The 18379-nt window shown below is 34.3% G+C and overlaps 1 protein-coding gene across 3 annotated transcripts in view; it reads right to left on the bottom strand.

Moving 5' to 3' along the window:
• AP3B1 (adaptor related protein complex 3 subunit beta 1) overlaps window positions 1-18379 on the bottom strand; it is a 152543-nt gene that overhangs the window by 41962 nt on the left and 92202 nt on the right. For all 3 annotated transcript variants that reach the window (XM_065860934.2, XM_071802570.1, XM_065860935.2), the window contains exons 20-22: window positions 15748-15922; window positions 8560-8632; window positions 7623-7729 (exon numbers count right to left, since the gene is read on the bottom strand). In XM_065860934.2, coding sequence (XP_065717006.1) covers window positions 7623-7729; window positions 8560-8632; window positions 15748-15922 — 355 coding nt within the window. The remainder of the gene's footprint in view (window positions 1-7622; window positions 7730-8559; window positions 8633-15747; window positions 15923-18379) is intronic.

The raw sequence follows: 18379 nt of genomic DNA, 5'->3' as shown, positions 1-18379 counted from the left end.
ATTTTAAGAATACCACATGAGTGGGGATAACGTAAAGGGAAACTTTAAAGTAAGTGTTTTCTAAAAATCCAATATAATTTTAAGGTATTTTAAAGAAACTGGCAGAAAGAAGCAACTGCAAAAGAGTAACTAAAATAAATCTTTAATCACAAACTTCGAAGCAATTATCTATGTGGCTAGTGTATATAGCTTAATATAAAAGGAAGCCTGAAGGTTTTCAGTACAGCACGGTATTAAATTTATCAACAGTTGCTGTCAGTGGAGTTGGCATACTATCTTATTAGACACACTGTTGATCAAGTGTTATTGCAACAAAAAAAACCTGTGCTGCACAGAGTCTTCATGTTTAAGTACCACAATTAAGAACAGAGAAATGCAGTTCATTCATTACAGAACCTTTTCAGGAAGTTGATTTTTTCTAATTCTTATTGTAATTGCATTGTTCTAATCCTGTATTATAAAGGCAGCTGCTTGCCTATCATTTGTACTTTCCTCGTTAATCCTGACTCAGTGAATTAACCTTTAATTACAGCCGTTAAAATTGAAATGAGCCTCTTGTCTGGCTGGGGCTGCCCCCTTCCAGTGCATGAGACTGATGAAAATTTTTAGGGTCAATGAATATGTCCCATGTCATGTCTGATAGATGCTAAAGATGTGAGGAGGTAAACGTTACCTTAGAAAGATGTGGCTGAAATTTTTAAGAGCCAGGTTTTATTGACAAAATAAAACAAAAATAAAGCTTTGATTACTGCTCTCTTCTGTCTGAGCTATATGGCATAACACACATACAGACACACTCCATTTTACATACTTAGCCACACTACATATTTTAAAGAAAAACTTACAGACTCATCATCATGCATTACACACACATTCTTTTAAGCACCTAGCACGAACTCTGTTTACAGCAGTCCCATTTTAAGGAGTATGATGTATGTATTTTTCATGTTATAAAGAAAAAGAAAATACTTCAAATTCTCTCATAGATCTAAGCATTTAATTCTCAAAAAAGTTGGACTCATTTTAGGACAGTATTGACTTAACCAAAGGCAAAAAAAGATCAAAGGTCTCATCACAGTAACTTATCTAAAGGAGTTTCTTTTTTTGCAATAAACTCACTCCCAATTTAATTTCTATTTTATAAATAGGCTTTTAATATTGTAATTGCACTTTACTTTGCAATTTTAGCAGTTTTATTTTTAAACACAATATTTGAATATTGGTTCAATCTTTTTCACTCCAAGATAACAAAACAGCAAAATAGGATTGAATCAGGAGCATTACTGTTAATCAAAGACCTGGCTACTCAGAATACAATATAATTAATATGCAAGTTGCTAACTAATTATACATTATATAATTATACAATTATGTAACTTAAAGCATATATAGTAAAGTCATATAACATATACATTATATATTTAAAGTATAAACAAAAGACCAATTCTGGAGAACATCTACTATTAAACCATACAGTAATCTACTAAATCAATGAGATTATACATAGTAATAATACAATATACCTCTCAGACTGGGCATACTATTGTTTCTGCCAGTGTCTTGTATCAGAAACTTGTTTCTGACTCAGCAGAAAGATCATGTTCAAACTTTCAAATTAAATGATCTCATTTATTTAAAAGAAAAGAAGTTGAATGTTCTTAAGTGTAGAGCTTGCTAAGTATTACTGCATTTAATAAACACATGAGGGCATTTTTTAAGGTTTGAACACTAATAAACGTCACCAATGATAAATGGATTTATAATTAAAGAATAAATGCAAAATCACACTTGAAAAAATAGTGTCATAGCAGGTTGGTTTTTTTCAAGCTAACGTATTTAAAAGTATGTGGAAGCAATTTCTGAGAGGACATTGTAACTTTCAAGTACTTCATGTGACACATATACTGTTACCAATTTAAGAACACCCTCTTACACAACAAATTTACATAAACACAGAAAAATGAAATTAAGTATGCAGGAGGTCTTTGTTCCATTCCTTCTTCTGTCTTGGCAACAGTTAATATCTGCTGATGAGCAGCTACATTCATTTGTAGATCTCCAAGTGCTTTCCCAAGGTAAGCATCATTATCCTCATTTTTCAGATGGAAAACTAAAAGATTAAGTTACTCCCTCCAGATCATGCAGCAAGTAGTAAGCCAAAAATAGAACTCATTTTCCATATGTAACACCCAGTTCTGTATCCACTGGACCACGCCACCTTCCTACAACCATCAGTCACACCTAATCAGCTGCAAAGCTGAATTTTGGGTGGCACTAAGAGAAAGTTGCTTTTTAACTCTTAAATTTAAGACTATGACTTTTCACTTATTTCGTAAGTGCAAACTTTCCCAGGCACCCTACTAATATGATATTTATCAAAACTGGTTTCAATTAAGCCTATACGGTAGTTATAAATCTTGCAGAGCACAGAGCAGGGAAAACTGGAGGCAAAGCAGATACTTCAAACTTCCACGTGGGGAAAGCACCATCTTCACTGTGTGAACTGTGGGGCTGTCCTATGAAGGGACAGGAGTTGGACTCAATGATCCTTGTGGGCCACTTCCAACTCAGGACATTCTATGATTTTATGATTCTATGATCTTAAGAAACAAATCCAGAGAGAAAACTACACAGAACTCCAAAAAAATATCTGCTCAATATGCAAGTGTGATCAAGAAGGTAAATAAGCTATAAGCATGCACTGGGGTAGGACACATGTAGACTATCTTGTGTCCAACTTCCCCCTTTACCTTCCCCCAGCAAAGCTTCCCAATTTCAATCTTTAGATAAAAGGCTGGGCTTCAGAATAAGTATAATGAAAACATTTAATGCATAGGAAAAAACTTTCCTGTGATGCAACTCCAAAAGGGTAAGATGTTTCTTACAGTGAGCTGCAAAACAACAGGGCAAATGGTAAACTATAAAAAATAATAAAATTATGTAAAGGATACAGTAAGGCTGTGTTATCCTAACACAAAACCACAGAAACATGTGGTAGAAGATAGGATGTGGCTAACATTGAAAACTGATTTAAAAGAAACATCTTTTGTCTGAGTAAAAAATTTTAGAAGTGTCCTAGGAGGGACTGGATATATTTACAGAAATGCAAAACTAGTTATTTAAAAAACAATGGCAGTTAATCAAAATGACTTTAAGAACACAGGCAGAAGAGTATCAAGAATCTAGTCAAACCATTGCATGCCATCCACTGCTATCATAAGTGACTGCACCACATCTCTTTCATTACATTAACAAGTGAATGCTGCTTCTGATACAGCCATTCCTGAGGTAAGAACTCAGACCAGAGCTTATACAAATCACAAATGTAGATAGTTATATTAACAAAGCCCTAAAAAAAAAAAAAACTCATGAAGTTGAATGCACACCAATAATTATTTAGCAGAACTATCACTCATTTCTCTACTGCAGGATTTTGCAAATTCTTACGCACATCATGCTAACCTTTCCTACAAGTTGCATATCAGCACAGAGCCACAATATGATCCATTATTGCAATCCTTGTGTTCCCAGTAGTTCTGAGAGGAGATCCTTCACACAGGAAAATAATATACTTCAGATCAGTCTTAACATTTGCTATAGGGGAATTACAAACACCCTAAATGGACAAAGCAACCTAAGTAGCATGAAAGTTTTCCCCTGTAAGGATCACCTCAATGACTTAAGAAATTATGTATTAAGAAATTAAAATACCATTTAAGGTGTTATCCTGTTCTGAAAATATCTCTAGTTGAGTATTGAGGGAGTTCATGTTTACTGTTTCTCAAGGAATTCTCTTAAGTGTGCTCAATTTGAAATTAAATGTAGTTTTCACCTGGTTTGACAGGCTTGCAGTTTGACCTTGACTTTTGTCAAAAGCTATTATTTCTGCTCTATGCATCACCACTCTAAAGAAGTTCTCAAAGTGGATCTCAGTCAAAAGTTCTGCAGGAAGACATGAGACAGGAAACAAGGTGATTTACTTCTCCCCTCCTAAACAGTTTGGGTGGAACTTGGAGTAGTAGGAAACAATAAAAACATATCATTGGTAATAACTACTATCAAGAGAACAGATAGAACATGCTGAATAAAACCTTAGTAAATAAAGCTGAATCACTTCCACAATTATACCATAATTCCATAAGCACAAGAATTACTGGCAATCCTAAATGGTTGCATCAAATATTTTTTAAGTACCTCTTCACTAAAAGAGTTTTCCTGTCTTTTACACATGCTTTTATCATGAACTTCTGTTATAGACTCTTGACTTTTTCCCCAAATTATCCTCTGTTTGGGGCAGGGGAAACGATCTTCTCCCCTCAAACCCTACTTAACTGAGCCCATACATCCACATGCTTTTTGCCCCATTCAACTGCTGCTACCATCAGGGTTCATCTCCAGCTGTCAGTTCTTCCTTGCACTAACACTGCTCTGAATCACAACAAATTTCTTGCCACCAATGCAGCATTTCCTTCTTATGTGTCATTTCCTTCTTATGTGTCATTTTTACCAGTTAATTACCATATGCATCATGCTCAGGGCTCTAGACATTGAGGAGTACAGTTGCTTTTACACTTTTACCATCTAAAATCCTCATGAGAAAAGAACAGGTGGTTTAGCTTTTCTTCTCATCAGCTGTGTGACGGGTAGAAACAGATTATCACCCCCTCTTTGGTTTCTCTCTGATACCATACTTCTCTTCCTCATCTCACCATTCCTGCTCAAAATATTATCTCCTGCAGCAGGTTATAACCCTCCCTGTCCTCATGTAATCCATGAGTTTTGCTCCAATTCTTCTCTTTCAACTCTTCTCTCACTTCAGTCTGATTTCTCCTGTGTGGACACCCTGAAAAGCCCCATAGTAGCCTCTGGCAACCTCAGTTACCTGGCTTTGGTTGAGCCATCTGAAGATGGACTACAGGTACCAGGGCAGAAGGATGCACAAGGATTTACTATGTTCTGCACCCAGTTGGAAAAAAGTTGTCCATAAATTACCAGATAATTTTGTTATTCCTGGAACAAACTATAATATGCATGTGTGCGTTTATATGAAGGGGAAATGTGCTATATGTAAACATGAATCATAAAAACAAATGAACCACAGGACAAAGCATCAGGTTGAGCACTTTAGTTTCTATTCAAGGATATTTTGGTTTTGTAGGTTTAAAGAGACCGATACCATTACTGTAAAACCATTCTTGTATTTATGCTTTCTGTAATGTTCAGCAGCTATGAATTTGGAGTTAAAAGTTTCTAAAAGCTGTATCCAATTACAGTGCTGACTGATTTGAATAATAGACTGCCTGACATATTCCAAGATAAGTGGCTGCTACATTTCTTTGATATTAGGGTCATATACTGTACTTATCTATTTTTACTCCATGCTCTCCATTGCCTAGTGATAAATTAATTTCTCACTGTTAGTTTGGCATGTGCCCTGCAGTTAAATTCATTTTCTTTCCCATTGAAGAAAGAAAAAGTTTTCTGAAGTATGACAACTATCCTCCTTATTTTTAGAAACAGTAATCACAGATTAAGTTCAAAATACTATTTTAAGAGGAACATTCTCACATAAAGTCTTAAAAACCATTTTTGTATTTCCATTTTTAGAAAATAATCTGATGGTGCTGAACAACATGTGACAATAGTTATTTAACTACTTGCACACAAGACTTTTTACAATATATGGATATCATTTGAAAGAACAGGTTTTAACCTTAGGGTTTAATTTTTCTTCCCTCCTGATGCACAAAGCTCAGCAAAGGACCTCACGTACCTCTGTTATTATTGTCAATGACAAAAAAAGTTGAGAGTAGATCTGAAAAGAGAACACAGCCCAAAACATGTAACCACTATCCAGGCAGCAACAATCAGTTCTTGTGTGATTTGAGTTGTTCACACGGCAGGGAGTATGACAAAATGTTCCAGGTTCTTTGCTGGTTACATGTTTTACCAGGAGCTCAGCAGTACCAAGAAAGAGATATTTTGCAGAATCAGCCCTTTCATGCAGAACTTCTTCCCCTGTTTAGCATACACCTTCGATCTCTTTCTATCTAACACCTCTATTTCATTGCAGCTACCTTCTGAAGAAAGGGGAGAAGCAATTTAGTAAACGCATAGTGGCAACCATGAGGAAAGCAGGTATGAATGTGAGAGCGGAACGTGTGTTCATGTTCTGTAGATGATGAAAGGACTGAAGACACTGGCAAACAGGGAGTGTTCTCAAGTATCTGATATTACTGAGAGCTGTTTTTACCTTGTCTTCAAAAATGGCAATTCTGAAGTAAAGCACAGAAACCAGACTCATTCTTAAGCTAACCCAGAGCCAGGAAAACTGATGATTGCCTGTATTTCGAACTGTTGAAGCCACAAAGGCAGGCAAAAACGCAATTGTGGTATTGCAATCCCAGGAATAACAACACAGTTATAGTTAAACTAAGGCTTTGCACCTAACACTGCGTACTACACTGCAAAACAACATGGAAGAGATTTTCTGGCATTTTAAGGCTGTGTGACACAAGAATGACTACACATCAGGTAAAGTGACTGCTTGTCCACAGATTGCTACCACTCTGCTTGAAATTCAAATGGCATCACAATTTTCTTAGATAAGGCTAGTATCCAACACATTATCTTAAAGTCTAACTTTTCAACAGCAAAATTTAAAGCCCATGAATATGAAACTGAATCATCAGCTAAGGTACTTTATTTCTTGAGTCAAATCAGCACAAAGTACCTTACCAGTAATTATTAAAGTCACAGTGTAGGTTCTATATACCAGCCCCAGTAGAAACAAGGCTAGGCTGAAAAATGCCTGTGCCTCTGGTATTTTTTCTCATCACTCCCATCCACTTTCACAAGGATAAGTATACCATGTCGTACTGCTGCAATTCCTTATTAAATTGTAAATTTAAACTGGAAATACAAAATGACTAAAGAAAAATGACCAAAAAAGAATACAAATTACCATCCTTTCCCCAACAAACAAATGCCCTCTACCTTCCATGACTTTGCTAAGCTTAATTATACCTATAGTTTTGAGATTCCCTAATGGAAAGCGCTACAAAGCAGAAAGCGCTAACAGAATGAATCATGACACATACTGATACACCACTGATTGCAAATCTATACCCTTTTTATTTGCACCCAGGGGCTATGCTTCGTATACTCATGAAAAACTACTTCCAAGTAGTAAAATATCATAATCGGAAGCATGTATGGTAAACAAACAGACTGAGGATTAACAAGTATGTGATTTTCTTGTAGTATATTTTTGATAGTGTAGCAACCAGATGATTTGAAAGATTCGTATAGTTTGGATGCTTGATTTGTGAATTAAAGTTTCCCTCAGGCAGAGAAAAAGACAGACTGAAAGACAAGGTTAAAAATCCTTGAAGGTATCCTTCTCAGACATGCAATACTCACACTTTTCTCAGAATGCCTCAGCACGTAATTATTACAGATCAAAAAAGTTGCCAGACTTGTACGTAAACCAGAATTTCATTCAAGACCTTTATGGGTGAAAGAACTTTAAAAAAATCACTTTAATGACTGCCTCAAAACCACGTGAAGTGCTTTAATTAAGACACCCCACACACCCATCCCACTTTTTCAAGGCTACTTACATCAATGACTGATGAACTTGAAAGACTTAATCCCTCTAGGTCAGCTGTTACACTTGGGGACAAAACAGCTGCTGTAGGAACTGCCACAGGAGTTGTCACAGGACAGACTAGAAGTAAAAAGGCAAGGGATACTTAGCTTTTAGAAAATTTAAAAAACTAGAAAGGAGAAAGAGCTATTTTCATGACGTGTAAAAACATTTTATATCTTGATTTAATTATTTCATCCTTGTATATATGTTTCTTAATAGCAGAAGATTTTTTTCAGACATATAGCCCCAATACTCAATGAGAATGTAAATAAAATGGATATATATATTGACTACACTATTTACATTAAAAACATTTTGTCCTCCTTTCCCATTCTTACGTCTATTTTATCCATATTATGCAGCACATTTTCATTTACAAGTTATGTACAAAGTACATATTAATGCAACTCTAACATGCATTGCACCTGTAGGAGTAAACTTGAAGAATGGTACTACAAAGCATAGCCAAAAAGCAGTGTCAGCTCTGCCCTTCCCTTTCAATATTACAATTTAATCTGTTCTCCAAAATTGTAATTTTTACTATCTTATTATGGTACTACAATTGGTTCATAGGTTGCACAGATGTTGTATGAATGACATGCACTGGCACCTGAGAAAATAAGCTCACTTTAAGAGAAAACAAGTCCAGACACACAAAAATTCTCAAAATTAATGCTTTACATACCAATACATTCTAAGTTTTGAAACTATTTCTCAATTCTAAAACAAACAAAATCACATATTGTAATAATTATGCATAAAAATAAGTCAATAATCTAAGCTTTTCTTTGTCAGGAAGCTGGTACAATAAATGAACAGAATCAATGTTTCAGACATTTAAAATTCATTGAATTAACTGAATTGAATTTATGTCACAGGAAAAAAGAGGCTTTAATCAAGATACTTACAGTCATCTAAATCTAAAAGATACACATCTTGTTTATTTGGAACTTTTCTATCTTGTACTGGTTTTTCTTCTTTCTGTCAAAATACACAAATATTTCCTCTTATACCATATCAGCAAAATAAAAGTCTTTAATACTTTTATGAAGCAAAGTGTATCTTCTTTGCTGAAAAAAAAAAGTATCTATTTTCAGGGGTCAGTACCCAGTGAGAAAGATTTTTTTTTACAGGTAAGCTGAACCCAAACTCCACATTTGAGTTACATTTACTCCTCTGAAGTCCATGTTTTTGTTTAATACAGTTACGGCTGCTACTCAAAGAAAACTTTTGGTGACAGATCAGACATTTCTGTTGAGATCATTAAAACAGAGACAGAAGCATTTTTTGTGAAGACAAAAGTAACCTGGCAAACAGAATATTTCAACAAAATTTGTTTTAGTATAGTTAAATAAAAAGTTATAAACAAATCTAATAAGAGTAAGTGTTGGTCACACCTACAGAGAATTTAGTTTGTCACAGCTCAATATGGATTTCTATTAGGTGGCTTAGTAAAAAGGGCTGGTTTTTAGATGTAGCCAGAACCTGGACACATTATCCCCTGGATGCACATCAGCCAGTTTATCACCATGCTATTCCCACCCTTTCTTAAGCACCCTTCATCTGGATCCACTGAAGAACCCTTTCTGCCTTTGCTCTCTCTGTCTCAGTCAATGGGCAGAAGGCTTTGTCCCTCTTTCGGAGAATTTATCCACTGCTTTTACACCTTAAGACATTGCTTGTAAGTATTTCAAATGTATTCTTTCCAGCAGTCACACTTCTTTGAACCTTCTAGTTTACCAGTTTCCTCTTCAACAGCATGTGACAACAAATGCATATACATATATTAATGCATATACATATATTATTCTTTTACCTTTTCTAATACATGAATAGGTCTAAATAAATAAGGAAAACTCTGTATGCTTATCCGGGTTTCAATTTCTTCATCATTTCTTGCAAGCTGTCACAAACTCTTCAGGCAAACAGGATACAAATTCCTACAGGAGTGTGGAGCCCTGTCAGAAACTCAGTAGCTAGAATCTATTTGACTATCATCAGAAAATAAAATGACCTGTCCTTTCTAAAGGTGCACTCCCTGCCTTCCAGTCTTTCAGCCTCACGGTCAGTTGCAAACAAACAATACTCCTGAGTCTACTTTTTTGCAACTGTTGGTTCTCTCCAAAGAACATGGAAGAAACTAGCTAATGTTCTCACTATTTGAAGTTGTTGATGTCAATGACTATCAAGCTTGACCTGGGCCAAAATGACATTGCTCATCATTTTCTTTCAACAAACCCAGGGCTCAAATAGCAGTTGCTTTTCTGATCCTTACAGATGTGTTTTAGATATTCAGGGAGGAGAAGAATCTTGTGGACAGAGACCAATAGAAGTTACTGTTTTAAAAATTATTGCAATGGTCCTTCTCTCTAAGGTATTTGAGTGTTCTGCAATTGCTGATTTATCCGGAACACAGAAGTTGACCGGACAAAGGAAATATTACAAAATATCTTTAAAATGGTGCTAATGTTATTCCATTCCTTATAAGCATTGTCCAGAATGATTAAGAGTATCTGCTTCAGGAGCTGCTCTCTTGAGTTCCCAGCTACCAGACTTCACTTTCTCTTCCAGTGTCATTACTGGCAAATCATTAAGCTTCTTCTTGCTATTTTTTTTTAAATTTGTGAAATAAGAATAAAGAGTATACTTAATGAGCTACAGGTTCTACTTCAATGTCTATGAAGTATCAGAAAAAGAATTCCACCGTAATTCTTTTAATGAATTCCAAGTCTTTTAATAGCATATTTTGCTGAATATTTACCCCTGAATTTATATCTTTTTTAAAAGAACTCTGAATTTCCAAACTCTTTCACTCCCTACTCCCACTTATCCATATGATACAGTTCTGTCTTAACCTTTTGAACCTTAATCATAGCTGATTTTTAGCTAGAGTTCTATATTTGCTAATAATTCCAGTAGAGATGGGATTTCTCCATTTCCTTTTATTATGCAACCAATTAAAGTCTATGAAAAGTGGATCATCCACATGAGAGTCTACAGCAGAAGGATTTTGTATATGCTTCAGTTCTGCCAGTGGCAGCATTGTTAGGTGAAGATGTTTAAAAAACTTAGGAGTCAGAGGCAAGAAAACCCTCTTACTGTTCATCTGTTTACTGAAGACAATCAAAATATGACATTTTATGTCACAAATAATACCAATAGTATGCTTCATTTAGTTTTTTTTTTCTGTTCTTTATTTTGTTATTCTAATGTAGTTACTAAGTACATACCGCAAAGCTTGATATATAATTTTGTAAGATAAAATGCATTTCTGCACTGATATTATTTTGAATCTACTATGTAATTACTCTTTTAAAATGAGGGAAAAACCCTTCAAGAGAATTTATTTCTTATACTTCAAAATAAAATAAAATAGCCCTAAGATAAGGCACAAGCAAAGAATCATTACATCAAGGTAATGCCTGGTGAGAAAAACTTGCACTGCACACTTTGTCAGAACACTGTAGCTAAGTACATCACTTTACTGTAAAAACAAAATAAAACCAAAACCATACACAGAAAAAAACCCCAATCCTACCATCTGGGAAATGTAAAATCAGAAGCTAACTGAATCAAGATAAAGCTAATGTTAAAGTATGATCATATCTTATTTTCTACTTCAGTCCAGTATGTTAAGCTTAAGTAAATACTCAGCTACTTATATGAGTGTGTTTGTATGCAATATATACAAAACGACACAAATACTTTCTTACTTATACGTATATTTCTATATATGTGTATATATATTAATTGTGTGCAATTCTGTAGAAAACACTAAAGAAATCTATTTACAATGGTCTTGCCTATTACAAACATGATTATTTTTTAATTCGGTTTTTCAAGAAAGGAAAACTGATTGGCTTTCTAGTAATAATAAATAGCCAATGACTGCAACAAACACTACCAACAGATATTTCTGTTGAATGAAAAAAGCTTTGCATTCTAAATCAAGACAATAAAAAGGCTCTGACATGTCTGGCATTCCTCTGTAACATAATTTTTCATCTTTTTTTTCTTAAAAACTAAGTCTACAATATAAACCAAACAGTTTCCTACCAGGATAGCCCACTATGGGAAAAGCAGAATACTAAACAAAGAAGTTAAGCTATATTCCATCAAACATTTCTCCATTTGCAATTCATCTTGGTAATAGAGATGGAACCTGGTAAATGCATATAGGACTTGAAGCAGGAGATTTCTCTTGCTCAATGCATAATTCATGTGCTCCGCCTGCAAAGTGTGTAAAATGAGAATTTCACACCGCAGCATGAGCCATGGAGCTGCAGAGAAAAGGCAGATGAAATCATATTTTGCTGTGCGAATTTCTTATTCTCCCAATATTTATACAAAACCATCACTGACAATCCAAATGCATTAACAGATCACCCACTGTTTCCATTGTGTTAGCACTTGAAAAGAGATCAGGCAGAAAGATAGACAATTTGTTTTTGTATATTTTTAAATAGTGGATCAGGTTTTTAACAGCTGAGTGACTGTATTATACTTGTATAAGGAGGTCAACAGTAGCTGATTTAAAAATCCCACTGTACAGACACCTACTTATACATGTATCATCCTCAAATCTGTATTTAAGCTCTACAATATTTGTGCTTACAGTGTAATATGTATCTGAACAGCTCAAACTACCCATATTTCAAAATGATATAAAACACTGCAGTACAAGAGACTGACTTTTCTATTCACTGCAGCTCAATTACAGTGAACACAACAGCTTTTTCAAAATTATTCTTCAAAAGAAAAAATATGAAAGCATTAATAATGTGTTCAGGAAAAATAATCTAAAGATTTTGTAACCCATTTTAATGCTACTAAATGCATGGATGTATGTACAAATTAAGCTCTCATCTGAGTGTAACTGAATCTTTTTTATTATGAAAATCCTGCTGAGCATAGCAATGTTACCCAACAGAACATATAGAATGGTAAACATCACCCAAAACATCAGCTATGTAATGTAATTCATAATGTGTGACAGAGAAGCTATAAAAATAGAGCCTACTAATGACCTCTCTTTATCAGTATATATATCTCAGAAAATCTTTTAAGTTTTATTTAAAGGGAAATGAAATCCTAATGAATCATCTCCCCTTATACACTGACCAAATAAAGAAAAACCTGTAGCAGAATAATGTAAGCAATGGCTCTCCCAATAAAAATCTATTAGAATAAACCCACATATTTTTGAGATCCTGGCTCAAACCATCTGCTTCCTGGGTGCTCTGAAAAGAAGTCAAGTAGGAAGCAGAAAAACTCCTAACATCATCCTGGAAATAAAATAAACATGGCTGGTTCTTGTAAACTGTACCTCTACACAAGGGTTCTATACAAGACTTTATATTGTTCTCTAAAGTTTGTTAACAATTGCTTTTCTTTCCAGTTTGGAAGGGATTATCTATGTTATCATCAGTTAGCTCCACCTATCATCACAGGGCTCAAAACACATATTTCTCCAAAAAATCTGTTAAGCTAGTTAGCATAACCGTCACCTTTGACACAAAATACCGGTGATTCTTCTCATCATCCCCTCATCCAATTACACCTCTGAATATAACCAAGTATCAGAAACACCCCAAATAAAAATGGAGGCATCCAGCCTGGCTTAAATGGAAACTAACTTCATGGCTCTAGAGATTACTATAGTACACTGAAACAGTCCTCTGTTCAAGAGTGTTAAATTAACTTGCCCCTCCCCCCTTCATATATGATAACTGATGTTTACTGTGCACCAGTGATTGCTTGTTGCCCTTACATCAAATATGATAATTTCTTATTGAAAAATAATTTACGGAACACAGATATTTAGCTTTTGCATAGTGAGCTCTATGCTGTCTTTTCAATAATCTCCTCCTTTTCTTGCTACCATGCATGTAAACCCATTGCTATTTGTTTTAATATTTTTGTGATGTTTAAAAGGTTTGAAATTTTTCAGTTCTATTCTTTGACTCTGATCAAGACTTCTGACAATTCCTTATAAATACTTTTTGTTCCCAACACAACTATTTTTAGGTGCTTCTTAATCAAGTAAGACTTCAGGACTACTGCAATTCTCTTTCTCTTCTTTTAAAATCCAAGGGCTTGACAATTTTCAATTGACTTCCACAAAACAATCTCAAGCTTCTTGGAAATTCTGGTTCTCATATTATGCAGTGTATTTGACGTCATACATTCTCAGCTGCTGTTTTAAAAGACAAAAAGCTTTATCCTAGTAGTCCTCACATAACCTGCAAAAGAACCAGAAGGGTAGTCAAAGAAATAATGAACAATAGGACTGATATCCTGAGAAAAATGGACAAATGAAGTAGAGAGAAGACACGATTGTTTGAATAAGGTTTTGCAGTGGCTGCTAAGGACTAAGCAGGTCAGAGTACCTACTAGTTTCTGGTGAAAAAATACTCTGCTAATATGAGAAGCTGCAAACTGTTAAAATTAATTCATATCCCATATAGCATCAAGGAAGTTTATTCTGAGTGGATTTAGGTTACTTTTGTTGTGCTACCATTTTTTGGCAAGATCCAGTTTGCCTTCTCTGTTACAAAAATGTGGACACAGGTGCATTACCCAGTGTAGTATTTGGTTAGAACACAATGATCAAATCACAGAAACAGACCTCCACTTCTCAAATGCTACAATCCCACTTCATATTTTGTTCTATTTAGTCGAAGAAGGGAATAGGTTAAAAGTTAAGGTTACAACTCAGAGCTCTTAGGAGGACCTATAAAGTTACAAAACAGAGACCACGTACAAAGCCATTTCAAGATCTAGAGAAACAGAGAGCCTTACTGCCTCAATTAAAGGAAATGCACACCAAAACAGCTTAATAAAGTTATAGCCTACTCTCTTAATTGTTCAAAACACATCTGTCCATTAAATGCAACAAACAATGTCTGTTTTGACCACTCAGCTATCTATACAGAAGTCCTGACAGAAATGTCTTGGCTTCATTTGAAATGCATCAGAGTATCACTTAATTTTCCAAACCACAAATCAGTACTAAAATGGAAACTTCTAAGCTACAAGAGCAGAACTCTTCAAATTTTAAATAAGAATATATGGAAATAAATGCACAGGAAATATTTGATATGAGAAAAATGAGTTTCAGAAATTCTTTCACTCTTCCACCTTAAAAGATCTAGCCCAAGTTTATAATTTATTTATTTATTAAAATTAAAGGTAGGTAGATTAAGAGAAACCAATTCATACTTTTACTGCTAGCTCTATAATGCTAGCTTTAGTATAATGAACTTTTAACTTCTTTTTCTTCACTAAGGTAAGCAATTAAAACTTAACTGACACATTAATGGCTCTGTTGAACACTTTCACATCTTCACACATTTGCATCTTCACACATTTCCAAATCCGATTTATAAAAGACTTATTTGAAAGTTTGCTACTTCATAAATGTTGTAAGAAAGCCAATGCAATTTGAAGCAATGGAATCCTTTACAAGGTTTACTCCTCTCAAACACAGAGACCAATAAAAAGCTGATTACTTAAGCATATTAATTCTGTTATCTAAGGATACACCTCAAGTATAAATGCATTAACAGCACTATTCCCAATTTTAACAGGAAATTTTAAACCAAAGCTAGTGGTTCTAATAGAATGCCTTCAAGCTCCTAAGCAACAATGTACTAACATCTCTTTCTTGGTTTTGCTTCCTGTCAGACCCAGGTCCTGTACTAGTTATACCTTAAAATGCCATTTTAATATAATTACCATCCCAAATAAGGATATTATTTTTGCGAACTACCCATGTACTATGCTTTCACTAGTTCAACAGTAATCTAAAAAAAATAATTAGGTTCTATTTTTCTTCTTATTTGTGGAGTAAAAATATAATGGAATAAAAAACAAAATATGCTTTCTGTTATAAAATATTCTTACTTGTTTAAAGTATTAAACCCTTTGGGGATTGGTCTTTTCATGAAAGGTCAAAATCTTTTTTTCAGAAATGCTGTTTTTTCAGAAATCCATATAACTACTACCCATCCCCATTCCCAGAGAAGGAAACACATAGAGAAGGTTAGATACAACTCTTCCTATTTTATAAGGGTTTTTTAAAAAACATATTTTACCTTACTAGAGGCAGGACTTCTAGATTTTCCAGATTCAAAGTCACTTTTTGAGTCTGATTCTGACTTGGAGTCTGAAGAACTTTCTTCTGATGAAATTGACTCTGTATCAGAGGAACCAGATGTGCTGCTTTCTTTGGAGATCCCCTTTGCCTTCCTTTTAATGTTCTCTGAATCACTACATAATGAAAAAAATAAATGTTAAGAGACATGTAAAACCTCCAAAGGTATCTGCTTAGGCAATATCCCAAGTTAACATTTCAAAGTTTTATTAAATGAGTTTTAAGCCAGTATTTTTTTCACAATAAAAAACTCAGCTAAGATGGCAGAAGTAGTAGGTTATTTAAGGGTACACAAAATTATTCTATCACATTACATAATAAATCATCACATATAATCTAATCCAATGAAAAAGCCAAACAAAAACATGTACATGTTAAATATTAAAAGTATTATTTGCCTGAAATGAAGTTGTGACATTTCAGAAAGAAGTGCAGACTCTCTCTTGTATAAAGAAACTTTCAGACTACTCCACCTATGATTAACAGAATCTTTATGGGTTATGTTTTTTGCAAAGTAATATTGCTTAAAAAAAACAAAACAAAACAAAACAAAACTCAATGCACTGAATTTATTCCTTCATTAATTCTTCTAAATCAATCCACCTAGAAATAAGACCTATAGTATCTTCAAATATTTTAACCCATTAAAGAGTTTGTACAGAAGGACCACTACATTCTGAAATCTTTGGTCACACTGAGTTACCTTAGAGCTAATGGACTTTGGAGACACTATTCTTTATACAGTGAAGTTCTGTTCACTCTAGCAATGTTGCATTATGTTGCTCTGTGCTAACAGCTACCGAGTATTATTAAAATCTGCCTTGTTTGCTTCTAATAATAACTACTATCCTTTTTTCCTCAGGAGGAGTTACTATCTGGAAATATTGCAGGAAATGAAAACTGTTTTCTAACAGTTATTGTGGAACAGATAAATTAGTATCACATATAGAAAGAAAATCTCTTCTTAGATCTGCAAGCAACTCTTTTATAATTCCAAATCAGGTGTTTCATACAGTACATGATTCAGCTTCCTCTTCAAGACAATAAATTGGTTACTAAAGTGCTTGAAGGGTAACAAGGTCAACAATAATTAAACAAATCCAGATCACTCAACTACTAAGAGTCCCTTTGGACTCAAATTAAGTTGTTATACATTTTTGCTTAGCTGTAGGTGCTGTACAAAAGAATGTACTATGCTGCATTACTGTCTGAGATAGCAATGTTTTTAGAAGGGAAAAATACCAACAAGGAGAACTGAAAAATCTAACATGACAGAAAGGAAAACAGGGCAACACCTTCTTCCTCCCCAAAACTTCCCAGACTGAATTGCCAAAATCAAACTTAATCAACATTATTAAAAATAAATATTAATATTTAAGTGATGCTAAGAATGCCTATCCATGTAACTGAAGTTGAAATCAACCCCCTAAATTTTAATGAAAAGCGTTCTTTTCTCCGAAAGTATCAAACTTGAAGCTTGCAAAGCTAAAAATGAAACAAGAGTACACTTCACAAAAACAATCTAATGTAGCATACCTGATTGTTAAAATCCTGCTGGAAAATATGGACTATCAAAATTACATTTCAATATGACAGCATTTAAAAACTTCTTTGAGGTCAATGAGCTAGACCTAAAAATTCATCAGCATATACTGTTTAAAGATTCTTCTTCATGACGTGTAACACAGGTACTGACAAAATTATCTATATTTCCTTAATTACCATTGAATAGAAGCTGTAGTTGCATCAACAAATAAGTTGTTGTGAACCCATTATATAAATGAAGTAAGTTGTTTTTCAACAATTTAGCTTATCTTTAAAACTATATTTGAAGATTAAAAATGTTACTTTATTGTACATCAGCCAGTTTTGATGGGTAATCATTGTTTACCTTACTGCTTAAAATTTCAGATGTTATTCTAATGAAAAGAATTTACTGGTAACTAGCTTTTTAACTTTGCGATGATGAAAAGCCTGTATTAATTTAACCTACAGATTTCATTTGTTCTGAACAGGAAAAACAATATAAATCACTTTTAAAATCATTAAATCCTGACTTAAATTAATAAAGTCATAATTAGGGCATTATGCTGTGTTTGTTATGGAAGTGGCAAGGCGAGCGGCTTTAATTACTGTCTGTAATAAAAGGAGCAGAGTGCGTACTGCGCCCCAATCAGCGCTGTCAGCCACGACTGAGCTGAGCTGCAAACTCATCAAGTGAGCTGGCAGCAGACTACAGAGTAAAGGGCGATCATGTCTGCAGAGGCCACTTGCTGACAGCAGTGGAAGAAACAGATTCATACAATCCAAGGTATTAGCCCCAATTACTCAAAATTTTAATGATACTTTAATACATAATAATGCTGTTGATAATGGGCAATCTTAAAAAGCGCTAACACTTAAATATCTTATGACCGTTTCCCTTCACAGCCCTTGCCTCCAATATTTGGATCATAATCTTTTTAATGTAACATTATTTAGAAAAATCAATTGTCTTAGTTACATAACGGCAAAGTGTTGAAGGACTTAATTTTAGCTCTCAGCAAAATTGCTGCAAAAGGTAATTAAGTGTT

The sequence above is a fragment of the Patagioenas fasciata genome, chromosome Z, assembly GCF_037038585.1.
Source record: "Patagioenas fasciata isolate bPatFas1 chromosome Z, bPatFas1.hap1, whole genome shotgun sequence".
Taxonomy (NCBI): Eukaryota; Metazoa; Chordata; class Aves; order Columbiformes; family Columbidae; genus Patagioenas; species Patagioenas fasciata.
The sequence above is the reverse complement of the archived record's forward strand: the minus strand, read 5'-3'. Positions and strand labels throughout refer to the sequence as shown.